This window comes from Mastomys coucha, unplaced genomic scaffold (genome assembly GCF_008632895.1).
Source record: "Mastomys coucha isolate ucsf_1 unplaced genomic scaffold, UCSF_Mcou_1 pScaffold9, whole genome shotgun sequence".
Lineage (NCBI taxonomy): Eukaryota > Metazoa > Chordata > Mammalia > Rodentia > Muridae > Mastomys > Mastomys coucha.
The window spans coordinates 55199566-55210830 of NW_022196915.1; the positions used below are offsets into that span (position 1 = coordinate 55199566).

Below are 11265 nucleotides of genomic sequence, written 5' to 3' on the forward strand. Positions count from 1 at the left end.
AAAAAAAAAAAAAAAAAAAAAAAAAAGAGTCTCACCTGACATGATTCACAGCACTCTCCTTCAACACAAGTGAATCCTGGCTTCAGCACACATTTGTGTGCATCACAGCAAGGATTGGTGCATTCCTGGCAAAACGAAAAAGTAGACATCACTGAGGTGTGTGTGCGTGTGTGTGTGTGTGTGTGTGTGTGTGTGTGTTTGTGTGTATGTGTGTTGACTCCTATTTGATGGCCTAATTAACTTGTGCTCCTTCAAGAGCTCTATGCAAAGCCGGATCCTTGGTTTTGGTGTGTGAATCACATTACTGTGAGCTACTGGTATTGAGGACTTACACTGTTTTGCCTTTTTTCATGTCCCTTCATTACTTCCCAGCTTATGAACTCTCATTGGTAGGAAAAGAATTCAAAGATAGTGACCTTCCAGCTTTCCCATGATGTCCATTCCCCATTGCTTCCCTGTGCTAAAGTCTGATGTGAAGTAATACAGTTTCTAAAATCTGATCTTACATTTCTAGCTTGGGATGCCACCAATTTCAACCTAAACTTTATTTTCTCTTTTTCCCTCCCTCGGTGCCTTACTAAATCATAAGACAGCCCCTTAAGTATCCTGCCTACTTGGATAAAATGTAAAATTTCAGAGGCAGGTGTCTGTCTGCATCAGATAAGGCCTCCATGCATTAGCACAGAGATGTGGAATGTTCCAAAATATGCATAGGGAAAATGGATCTGTGTCCAAAGTCAGCAGCCTTCTCTTATTAATCCTAGATGTTGAAGACTGGTTCTCAAGCTCTCTGAATAGGCCAGTCCCACTCTCATTATAGAGTTTCTTGACTGCTGTCCTGTTAGAACACTTTGAACTGTGCAGTGTCTAGGGCTAACATAGAAAATGTTGTCCTCAGACCACAGTCTCAGCAGGTTGGTGGGGATGTAAATTGCAGCTACACTGGAGACCTAGTAAGCTTCATATTTTAATACATCCCCAGAGGCTTCCATGCCTTGTTCATTTGAGGCAGAAGTAGTGGAGGGCGCATATTTATTTGATGAGCTTCTCAAAGAAATAGCTTCTAAAAGCAGACTAAGAAATACTTGAAAATTTGCCTCCAAAGCTTTTTTTTTAAACACTCTACACTTGAATAAGTATATGAAAAGTTTGAAGCTATTTGTCTCCCTATTAAAAGAGACTTTTCTATAATTACAACTTCCCATCTGTGATATAGAAAAGATTTCCAAGGCTCTAAGTAAAACTTGACTGACTATGAGATGTTACTACCTGTGGCTGAGGGATCAGATTTAGGGTTACCTCTCACAATTCAAGATATTAAAGTGTAAGCCAGGCAAATGGAATGTTGCTGATTTCCAGCAAGATCACCACATATGACTTGAGATTTCCTAAGAAGGTTTGAAACGAGGGCTGCTTCAGAGCTGGGACCAGAACAGACAATAAGAACAGCTTTCTCCAGCTTCACTCAGGGCCTGGCCATTTGCTGAGATTCCAGCTGAGCACAAACTTTGTGTACAGTCACCAAACCCAGACATTATTGTGAATGTCAAAAAGTGCATGCTGACAGGAGCCTGATATAGCTGTCTCCTGAGAGGCTCTGCCAGAGCCTGGCAAATACAGAGGCAGATGCTTGCAGCCAACCATTGGACTGAGCACGGGGTCCCCAGTGGAGGAGTTAGAGAAAGTACTGAAGGAGCTGAAGGGGTTTGCAACCCCATAGGAAGAAAAACAATATCAACTAACCAGACTCCCCAGAGCTTCCAGGGACTAAACCACCAACCAAAGAGTGGCTCCAGCCACATATATAGCAGAAGATGGTCTTGTCAGACATCAATGAGAGAAGAGGCCCTTGGGCCTGTGAAGGCTCAATGATGTCCCAGTGTAGGGCAATGCGAGGGCAGGGAGGTGGGAGTGGAAGGGAGGGTGGGGGAACACCCTCATAGAAGCAGAGGGAGGGGGGATAGGCTAGGGAGTTTCATGGGGGACCGGGAGGAAAGGGGATAACATTTGAAATGTAAATAAAGAAAATATCCAATAAAAAAATTTTAAAAAGAAAGAAAAAAAAGAAAATATCACTTGTAATACCTGAATTGGCCCACAGTCACACTCCTCTCCCTCATCCACCTTCTTGTTCCCACAGAACGGGTAGTCATTGAATTCTTCTGGAAGTGGGTTGTTGAGTATGCAGGCTGGTTTCTGATCCTTCAGAAATTGCTGGTATTGGGTTTGGCTGCATTTGCTGAATTTTATTGCAGGGATGCTAGAGATGAGATGAGGTAAAAATAAAGATTTGCTGCTGTAAACATTTAATAAAGAATTGGAAATGAAATACAATTGCTAACTACCGGGGCAGAGCTATGGTTGGGTTTATTATTACTTATTAGTTGTGTTGTAGAAACACAACTACCAAATGCTATTTTGGTGAAAATCTCTTATTATGTGTCTTCCAAGAAACCCATCCTGAAGACAACAGTTGGTTGTCTGTGCTTCTTATCCCTAATGTGTCCCACTTATTTAAAAATATTTTTATTTTATATTATGGGTATTTTGCTTGTATGTATATCTATGTCTCACATGTGTAAGGCCCACAGAGGCTAGAAGATGGATCCCCCAGAGCTAAAGATGGTTGAAAAACTTCCTGTAAATACAGGCAATTTGAGTGCTTTTAAAACCTGAGCCATCTCTCCATCTCCTAATGTGCCCATCTTAACATAACCATATAGTAATACAATTCTGATTTAACATCTCTGAAGGATTATAAACTTCTCAACCAAGTCAGGGATGGCATTGTGTTTAGTTCTTTAAGAATAATCATGAGTTAACACAGTGTCTGGTATGGAATAGTTCTATATTATAGGATATTATATTATGTTATATTTATTACATTATATTACTTTATAATATACTTACTATATGTTATACTTATATATTACAATATAGCACACTGTATTATCTATAATAAACAATATATATTTATTATATATAGTAATATATTATATGGCTTTGTAGAAATAAACTCAGCAGAAATATTAAAAACATCATTAAGACTTCTAAGTGCTCCCTTTTAAACTAGCACTCCACTCCCTTCTCTGTTACTTTGGTTTGATTCCTTTCAATGATTGAATACAGAAAGACCTTTAGAGACTTGAGTCCATTACACAGGTTGATATGACCCTGAGAATATTACTGGTTTGATATCAGTTGCTGAATTCTACTCTGTGATGGCCACTTTATTTTGAGCTTTAGCAATTTTTCATCACTTAAAAAATATTTGTTTTTAAATGACATGTAATTGTGAGTGTTGATGTGGGGGTTCATGTACAGGTACCTATGTGGGCCAGAAGAGGGTATCGGATCCCTTGAAGCTGGACTTGCAGGTGTTTGTGAGCGTCTCAATGTGGATGCTACTAAGCTTAGGTCCTCTGCAAGAGCAGCATGTGCTCTGAGCTCCTGGGCCATCTCTCCAGCATTGTGTCATTTAATCAATTACCATACAGAAGAAACCACTGACACTAACATTTTTCTTACTCTTCCTGCCACAAAAGAGTCCAAAGATGCACAGGTCTGAGGCCTAACCACAAGGAAAGTCACTTGCTATGTATTATGGAACAATCTCTAACTGAGATCTGCTTGCAAAGAAAAATGAGTTTTCTCCAAAGGAGTCTCACTGGGTACATTAACCTCACTGAAGAGAAGGCTGTAAGCTCAGCAGCAAATGGACAACAGAAAACAAGCTACATGATGTGTTTGTAGACCATTGTCTCGTATGGCTTCACTTGAGCATTTCTTTTTTAATTTTACTGGTCATTTGCTTGTATATTATGGTTTTCAATTTTGTATTTTTATAGGTCTTAGAGTTGTCTGTGTATGTGTTTGTTGTGTTTTTACTTTATTTATTTGTTACCTGTTTATTTTCTAAAGAGAGAGAAAAGAAATGGGATAGAATTGGGTGGGTGGGGAGGAGGTGGGAGGAGTTTGAGGAGGGGACCTGTGGTTAAAATGTATTATATGAAAAATTTAAAAAAATGTATGAAAAATGAATCTTTACATACTCTATCAGAGCCTCACCTTCCACTGCCCATCACACACTTCCCCAAAGGACAGGTGCATGGAAAGTCATCATGCTGCATGCCCAGGCTGTGTCCCAGCTGATGTGCCATTCTGTTCCCGATTATATTTACATCTGGTAGAAGATCCTGATTGGAGAAAAAAAGTAATAAGTGATGTCTATAGGAGACCTCCAAGTAGTTTATAGGTATCATTTTAAATGAGTGGTTGAAAGGCCAGATTTCTAAATCTAAGTTTGTTTGGATTTGGGAAGTGATAGACTTTATTACATCTCATCTATACTGAAGTCCATAACTTTCATTTATAATGAAGTTGGAAAAATAACTTTTAATTCAGTGTAACTTTATAATTCAGTGTACAGCATACTTCTACTTGTATTGGCAGCCTTCTTTTTCCAAATAGCTAAAATCTAACAACTAAGATTATATACCTGACTGCAGTGTCTCTCCAAAACTTATATTTTGAAGCCTTAAGCCCAATGACTACAATGTTTAGGCCAAGGGGACAAGGTTCCCAGCAGTGATATCAGTGTCCTGATCAAACAGGTTCAAGAAAAACCTTCTACAATAGGAGACAGAGAGAAGCTGTCAGCCTTAAGCCAGGAAGTAGACTGTCACCAGATACAAATGGATCAAGTTCTTGGACTTCTCAGCTTTCAGATTTATGAGAAATATATTTGTCTGGTTTACAACTGGCTCACTTTCTAGTATTTTGTTGCAGAAGCCCCTATGGACTTAATAAAAACTTTTCACACAATTTTATAAAGGATGCTGATGTCTTCTCTGAGCCTCAACAGAGAAGTCTGCTATTTTCAATCTATCCTGACATATTGAGTAATAACACTATATAATCTTGTGGAGGGAGTTTGTGTTATGAGAAAACTCTGAAAACCAGAAACATAAAATTCATGGCAGAATTCGTTGCTGCCTTGTCTTATAGATCTAGTTCTTGCTTTAACAAATCCATAAGGGAATAAGCCATGCAGTTATGATAAAGCTAATAGGATATCTTTATTTTATTTTCTCCATATGAAGCTTCAAATGCTTCTTTGTCTGGCTAAACTATGATTATTGAAATCATAATAGCTTCTATTGGGGTAACTTTGTATGCAGGTCTTATGTTGTTCAGATACTAAGGCAAACCTACAGTCACAAAAGTGATTACAACATAATCAGTTGATAAGGTTATTTGAATAAACACTAGCTTTTAAGCTTTTAAGTCTCAACAAGACTAATCTGGGGCCAGCAGCAACCAGGAAAGGATGGCAAGGAACTAAATACAAACTTTCATGTTTTCAACTACATCTTGAACAGAGTCACATGAGTAGCATTTACTGGAAGCTTTGAGGCTTGGAGAAAGGTCAACCAATCAAGATGAGACAATGATTTATAGCCTCTCTACTTGCTAAACACAATTTTCAAGGCTGTCTTGATATGGTACATTAAGTGGCTTTTGCACTTGTTTATTTCAGTTTAAAAATAATTATGATGATTAAATCAACCTTAAATGCCATGGAACTTACTTGTGCTTATAGTTATATTTACCACATGAATGAGTTTTATAAATTGTTATGTTTAATAGATAAATAAGTTTTACAACTATGGAATACACTGTGGTGGTATCATACCCGTCCTCCTGAGCTTTGAACTGCTGTTTACCCTTATTGGTTACCCACAGTTTTTCACAACTCATTGTTTTGTTTTGTTATGTTTTGTTCTTCATTTATGAAAGGGAATATAGGTCTCTTCATGACATACTTTGGAAATATAGGTCAAAAACAGATTATATATGGCTTTTTAATGTGATTCAAATAAATACAGAAAACCAATTCAAACACTGTGATTAAATGTTAGGCAACCAGCGCACCTTAACAACACTGCATGAACGAAGGATCTGGCATATCCCTCCTGGGTAAGCAATTCCTTGCATAGATGTGTAGAGCCACTTCCCACTAAAAAAAGGGTGCAAGAATACTTATTCTTAGTTTGACTGAACAATTTGATTAACCCCAAATTCGAACTACACTGAAGTACCACAGTGCTAATCCCTGTGCCATTGGAACAATCCTCTGAGTTCTGCACTTAATGGACATGTAGATGACCCAAGTTGATACTGGACCCAATTTAAACCTAGAGGCACAGAGAAATCCAACTGTGGTCTTGGGATGAAATTGGAAAACACAGGATGTAATTTTTTTTTCTAAGGAAAACAAAATGAGAGAAGAAGAATCTTGCTTTTTCTTCTGGATTCTTGTCTACTTTGTGCTCAACTCTGGATAAAACCATTTAAATGACAAAAACAAACAAAACCTACAATGAGACAATCAATTAAACTTTAAAGTGTTTGGGAGGAAAATGTAGGAATGGAAATATAGTAAGGAAATATCTCACTAAGAATCACGTAGCTGATAACACTGAAGGTTATTTATCAATCAAAGATTGTCAGAGGAGAAGTGATAGGTCTCACAATGAACCCTTGTGTAAAGAAAAGTCTATTTAGTCCTAAAAGGATAAATGTCTCATTGTAGGAAATCTAACTTTGACTTGACTTGGATGCAGCTCTTAGATTTGGGCCTTTGTAAACAGAGCTATCATGAACTAGAAAACAACAGTTAGAATATCAAGAACGTCAAATACAAGAAAGAAGGCAATCTGAAGGCAATCAGCCTTTTGTTTTTCATTAAGAAGATACACTCTGTTTCTATATTCATGTTCTATGTGTTAATGTTTGCTGGCACTTCTTAGAGGAGCTTAATATTTTGGGCTTTGGAGATCTTGGAAGAGCATAAGATATGTGAAGAACTGGAGAAGGACAGGCAAAAGGCTGACTTCTTTCAAAGTCATCTGAGTTTAAATATTACACAACAACAATGCCACACATATTGTCTTTCTGTTTCTAAGCCTGTGTGACTATAGATGGAAGATATCTAATAATTTAATGTATAAGAAATCCCAGAATGATGCCCAGGTGGGCAGTGAGCAGCCATTCACTTTAAGTCTCTGTTTGCAAACAACTTATTGAGCTGAAGTTACCCATGACATAAGACAAATTTTATTAAACTAAAATATTGTCCATTATACCTATTTAGATAGTGATAGATATCCTAAAATTTGCATATGGCTTTGTAAAATAGATCAGAGAGTACAGGTGCTAGTCACCAAGCCTGACGATGTGAGTTCAATTCCCAGGACTCACTTGGTGGAAAGAGAAAACTTATTCTTGCAAATTGTCTGTTGATATCCACAAGTGCACTGTGATGCACGCATGCACACACACAAACGCACACACACACACACATCAGAAATAATAAATACATATTTAAACATTTGTGTAAAAGCAGTGGTCTCCATCTTGCCCACCATGAAGTTTACAGTGATATTTTACTATGCTTCACCCTCCTTAATTTTTGGTCCTGACAGTGTATGAATGTCTAAGTCCAAGACAGGCACAGTTACTCCTGAAGAGAAATGCTGTGGATCTGTCAGATGAAAACTGACAGTCTGGCTCCTTCTTACTAATCCACTAAGTGACTGACTGGACTCATCACAGGCTTTAGAAACTGCTTGCTCCTGAAAGCTCTACTCTAGCTAACTCTGGAAAGAGGATCCACAGATTGGATTTGCAGAACTCTGGAGAGGTATAGGCATTATAGACAGAAAAGTAGGAAGAGCAGACACTTCTCTAACACAGTGATGTTATCAGCATCTAAAGAGATGCTTGAAAGCTACTATTCTTCTCAAGTGGAAGGTGCTTATCACAGGGTCTATGAATGTAATTCCTATATCTACTTATCAGTTTCCTCTGAGCTAAGTATAATGCTAGATATTTCGAGCAGAGGAATTGATAATTAAATAGCTCATCTCAAATTTTTATGTAGGAATATTGAGGCTATCGCAGGCTAATCTTATCAGAGCAGAGTGTTTAAAAAGCTAGGTTTTGGTGGTAGATTAGAGAGGGCTTGGCCATGCATGATGATAAGAAATGTCAATGGATCCTCAACTTAACCTTGCTTTGGCATATTTTTAACTCTGCACTAGAAAATATATATACATATATATGCATATATATATGTATATATATACATATATATTTATGCTTTGAAAAATTTCTATACCCATAATTAATATTTTCTGTATAATACTCAAAGAAAATAATACTGTGCTCTTTATTTTCTTTATTGTTCCTTTTCATTTTTGTGTGTGAATGTGTCTGATTTGTTTACACATGTGTGTACACATGTATAAGCCATGTGCGGGCATCAGAGGCCAGAAGAGGATGACAGGTGTCCAGCTCTATCATGCCATGCCTTATTCCCTTAAGACAGAATCTTCCACTGAGTCTGGAGCTAGGGCTGATGAATAGCAAGTCACTGTGGTCCTCCTGTCTCTGCCTGATTCATGGTGATGGAATCACCTAACTTTTACATAGGTACTTTGGATTCAAATTCATGCTCTCATATTTTCATTGTACCAAAGCAAATTCCCAAGTTCTATTTTCTTGCATTTATTTTTTATTAGATATGTTCTTTATTTACAGTTCAAATGATACCACTCCTGGGCATATACCGAGAAGATGCTCCCACACGTAATAAGGACATATGCTCCACTATTTCATAGCAGCCTTATTTATAATAGCCAGAAACTGGAAAGAACCCAGATGTCCTTCAACAGAGGAATGGATACAGAAAATGTGGTGCATCTACACAATGGAGTACTACTCAGCTATTAAAAACAATGAATTTATGAAATTCTTAGGGAAATGGATGGTTCTGGAGAATATCATCCTGAGTGAGGTAACCCAATCATAAAAGAACACACATCTTATGCATTCTCTGATAAGTGGATATTAGCCCAGAAGATCAGAATACACAAAATACAACCCACAAACCACAAGAAACTCAAGAAGAAGGAAGACCAATGTGTGGATACTTCGATCCTTCTTAGAAGGGGAAACAAAATACCCATGGGAGGAGTTGCAGAGGCAAAGTATGGACAGAGCCTGAAGGAAGGACAATCCAGAGAGTCCTTCCTGGATTCTTCCCATATTCAAACCTGGGAATCCTTCCCATATTCAATCACTAAACCTATTTTGTTTTTAATAGTCTCTCCAATATGTGAAGGAAAATAGAATAATCACATACCTCAGTAAAATCACATGATCAAAATCCTTCCTTTTTTTGAGAACTGTTTCTTGCCAAGTTGAAAAATGCAATAAGGTACTTTCTAGATTGGACACTATTTCTATCTTGTCTCCAGCTGACCATATTTCAATGCCAGCCAAAGCCACATGAATGTTCAAGGTTTTATAAATCTGTTCAAAGAGGAAAGAATTTTCACAAAATCAAATTGTTAGAACTTTCTTTCATTATTACCTGTATTCCCTTGTATTAAAAACAATTTCAACTTGTTATGTACATTTTATATAGCAAGCCTTTGTTTATAAATTGATATATTGAACTATAATACAGAATGCCATATAGAATACTGTGTGAAACTAATATGGTAAAATGATGTTTGAAAATACCTTAATTTCAGCATAAGAGAGCAATGATAAGTATGAATGAAAATACTAGAAAAAATTATAGCCTTTCATAAGCACATTGAAAAGCTATGAATAATGAGGAGAACCCTGCTGGCTCAATAGTAATTACCTAAGCTGGCATACAAAGAATTGAAAAAATGAAACAAACAGAAGACAGGATTTCATGCTGTAGGAAGGGGCTAAAATAATATGCACACTCCATATGACCTAGCATTTCAACTTCTTCATTATTTATATAAAAGAAATGAACATTTATTTTTTCACCTATGAGTATGCACAAATGTTTAAAGTGGTTAGCAAAAATGCCAATAGAAAACTGTCCTTCAACTAATGAATGAACTACCACTAATCTAGATGTGCTACTCCTTCAGCTTCTTCCTCTGCATCTCTTTACCTGAGCAATAGACCCAGGATGTGTTAGAATGATTTGGTAAAGGAAGATGTATACAACTCACAATTTCTTTTAGTAACAATTCTCATTCTTTAATGTTTAGATGGACTAATAATCTTAATAGATTATAATGAAGTCCTGATTCAAATGACAAGGCATGGGCAATAATTCACAGAATGATTTCTTTTTATTATTACATACAGGCACAGAGCACTGATTTTAAAATAGTGTGGTTGACTATTTACATGCTTGGTTTTCAAATTGTCTGTCTGTTGTTTCATAATTTCTCTGTTACCAGAATTTTAAAATTTTTATTACTTATTATTATTGTGGGGTATATGTGTGTGTGTGTGGTGCATTGTGGGAGCAGGTGTGTATGGCAACTACAATTGTGAAAGTCTGAGGACAACTTAATGGCATCTTTCCTGTCCTGCCACATTCATTGAGATTCCAGGGGTTGAGTCAGGTCCCACCTTGCATGGTGTGCACCAAACTCCTCCTTTCTCCACCCACTGAGACATCTCACCGGTCCTCATCAATGACCAAGTTTTGACATTTACTTAGATAGTAAGTGTAATTTACTTAGTAAAACAAAACTTCTGTACTGCGATTTGTTGCTATGATTGTTTTGAAGAGATCTTTGCTAACTAGTTTACCTGCTAGATCTGCGGTTTGTGCTAGATCAATATCAAAGCACCACAGGCCTTTCAGAGACCTGCCCTAAATATTCCATTGTAATTATACTTTCAGATTGACTTAAATGATATCATAACTTACCATGTTGACAAAATTGACCATTCCCCAAATTCGTTTCCTTAGCTTGTTTTGGGGTTTACTGTTCCTGCGGTACTGGAAACACAAATGCAGCATTTGTTATCAGTGTTGAGGAAAAAGCCTGGAAAAATACTTCTCTTACTATAGAATATTGTTAAAAACCAAAACATAGGCAAAAACAAATTAAAAGAGACCCCTACAGCAATGGAAAAGAATCTTCTTTCTAGTGAGCTAAAGACTGATCAAGGGATGAAGACTTGATAGGTTAGTTGTTGAAATAAGATAACTAGACACAGTGGTCCCTGAAGGTTTTCTTTTGAATTTTGGATCTCTCTGTCTCTGTCTCTGTCTCTGTCTCTGTCTCTGTCTCTGTCTGTCTCTCTCTCTCTGTCTCTGTCTCTGTCTCTGTCTCTGTCTCTGTCTCTCGTCTCTGTCTCTGTCTCTGTCTCTGTCTCTCTCTCTCTCTCTCTCTCTCTCTCTCTCTCTCTCTC

General features: G+C 37.3%; 1 protein-coding gene across 1 annotated transcript in view; it reads right to left on the reverse strand.

Annotated features, from left to right (window-relative positions):
• The window catches only part of Adam7 (ADAM metallopeptidase domain 7), a 38933-nt gene that overhangs the window by 14834 nt on the left and 12834 nt on the right, over positions 1–11265 (reverse strand). Inside the window, exons 8-13 of the mRNA XM_031361009.1 lie at positions 10778–10849; positions 9209–9378; positions 5935–6019; positions 4069–4196; positions 2086–2260; positions 36–125 (exon numbers count right to left, since the gene is read on the reverse strand). Coding sequence (XP_031216869.1) covers positions 36–125; positions 2086–2260; positions 4069–4196; positions 5935–6019; positions 9209–9378; positions 10778–10849 — 720 coding nt within the window. The remainder of the gene's footprint in view (positions 1–35; positions 126–2085; positions 2261–4068; positions 4197–5934; positions 6020–9208; positions 9379–10777; positions 10850–11265) is intronic.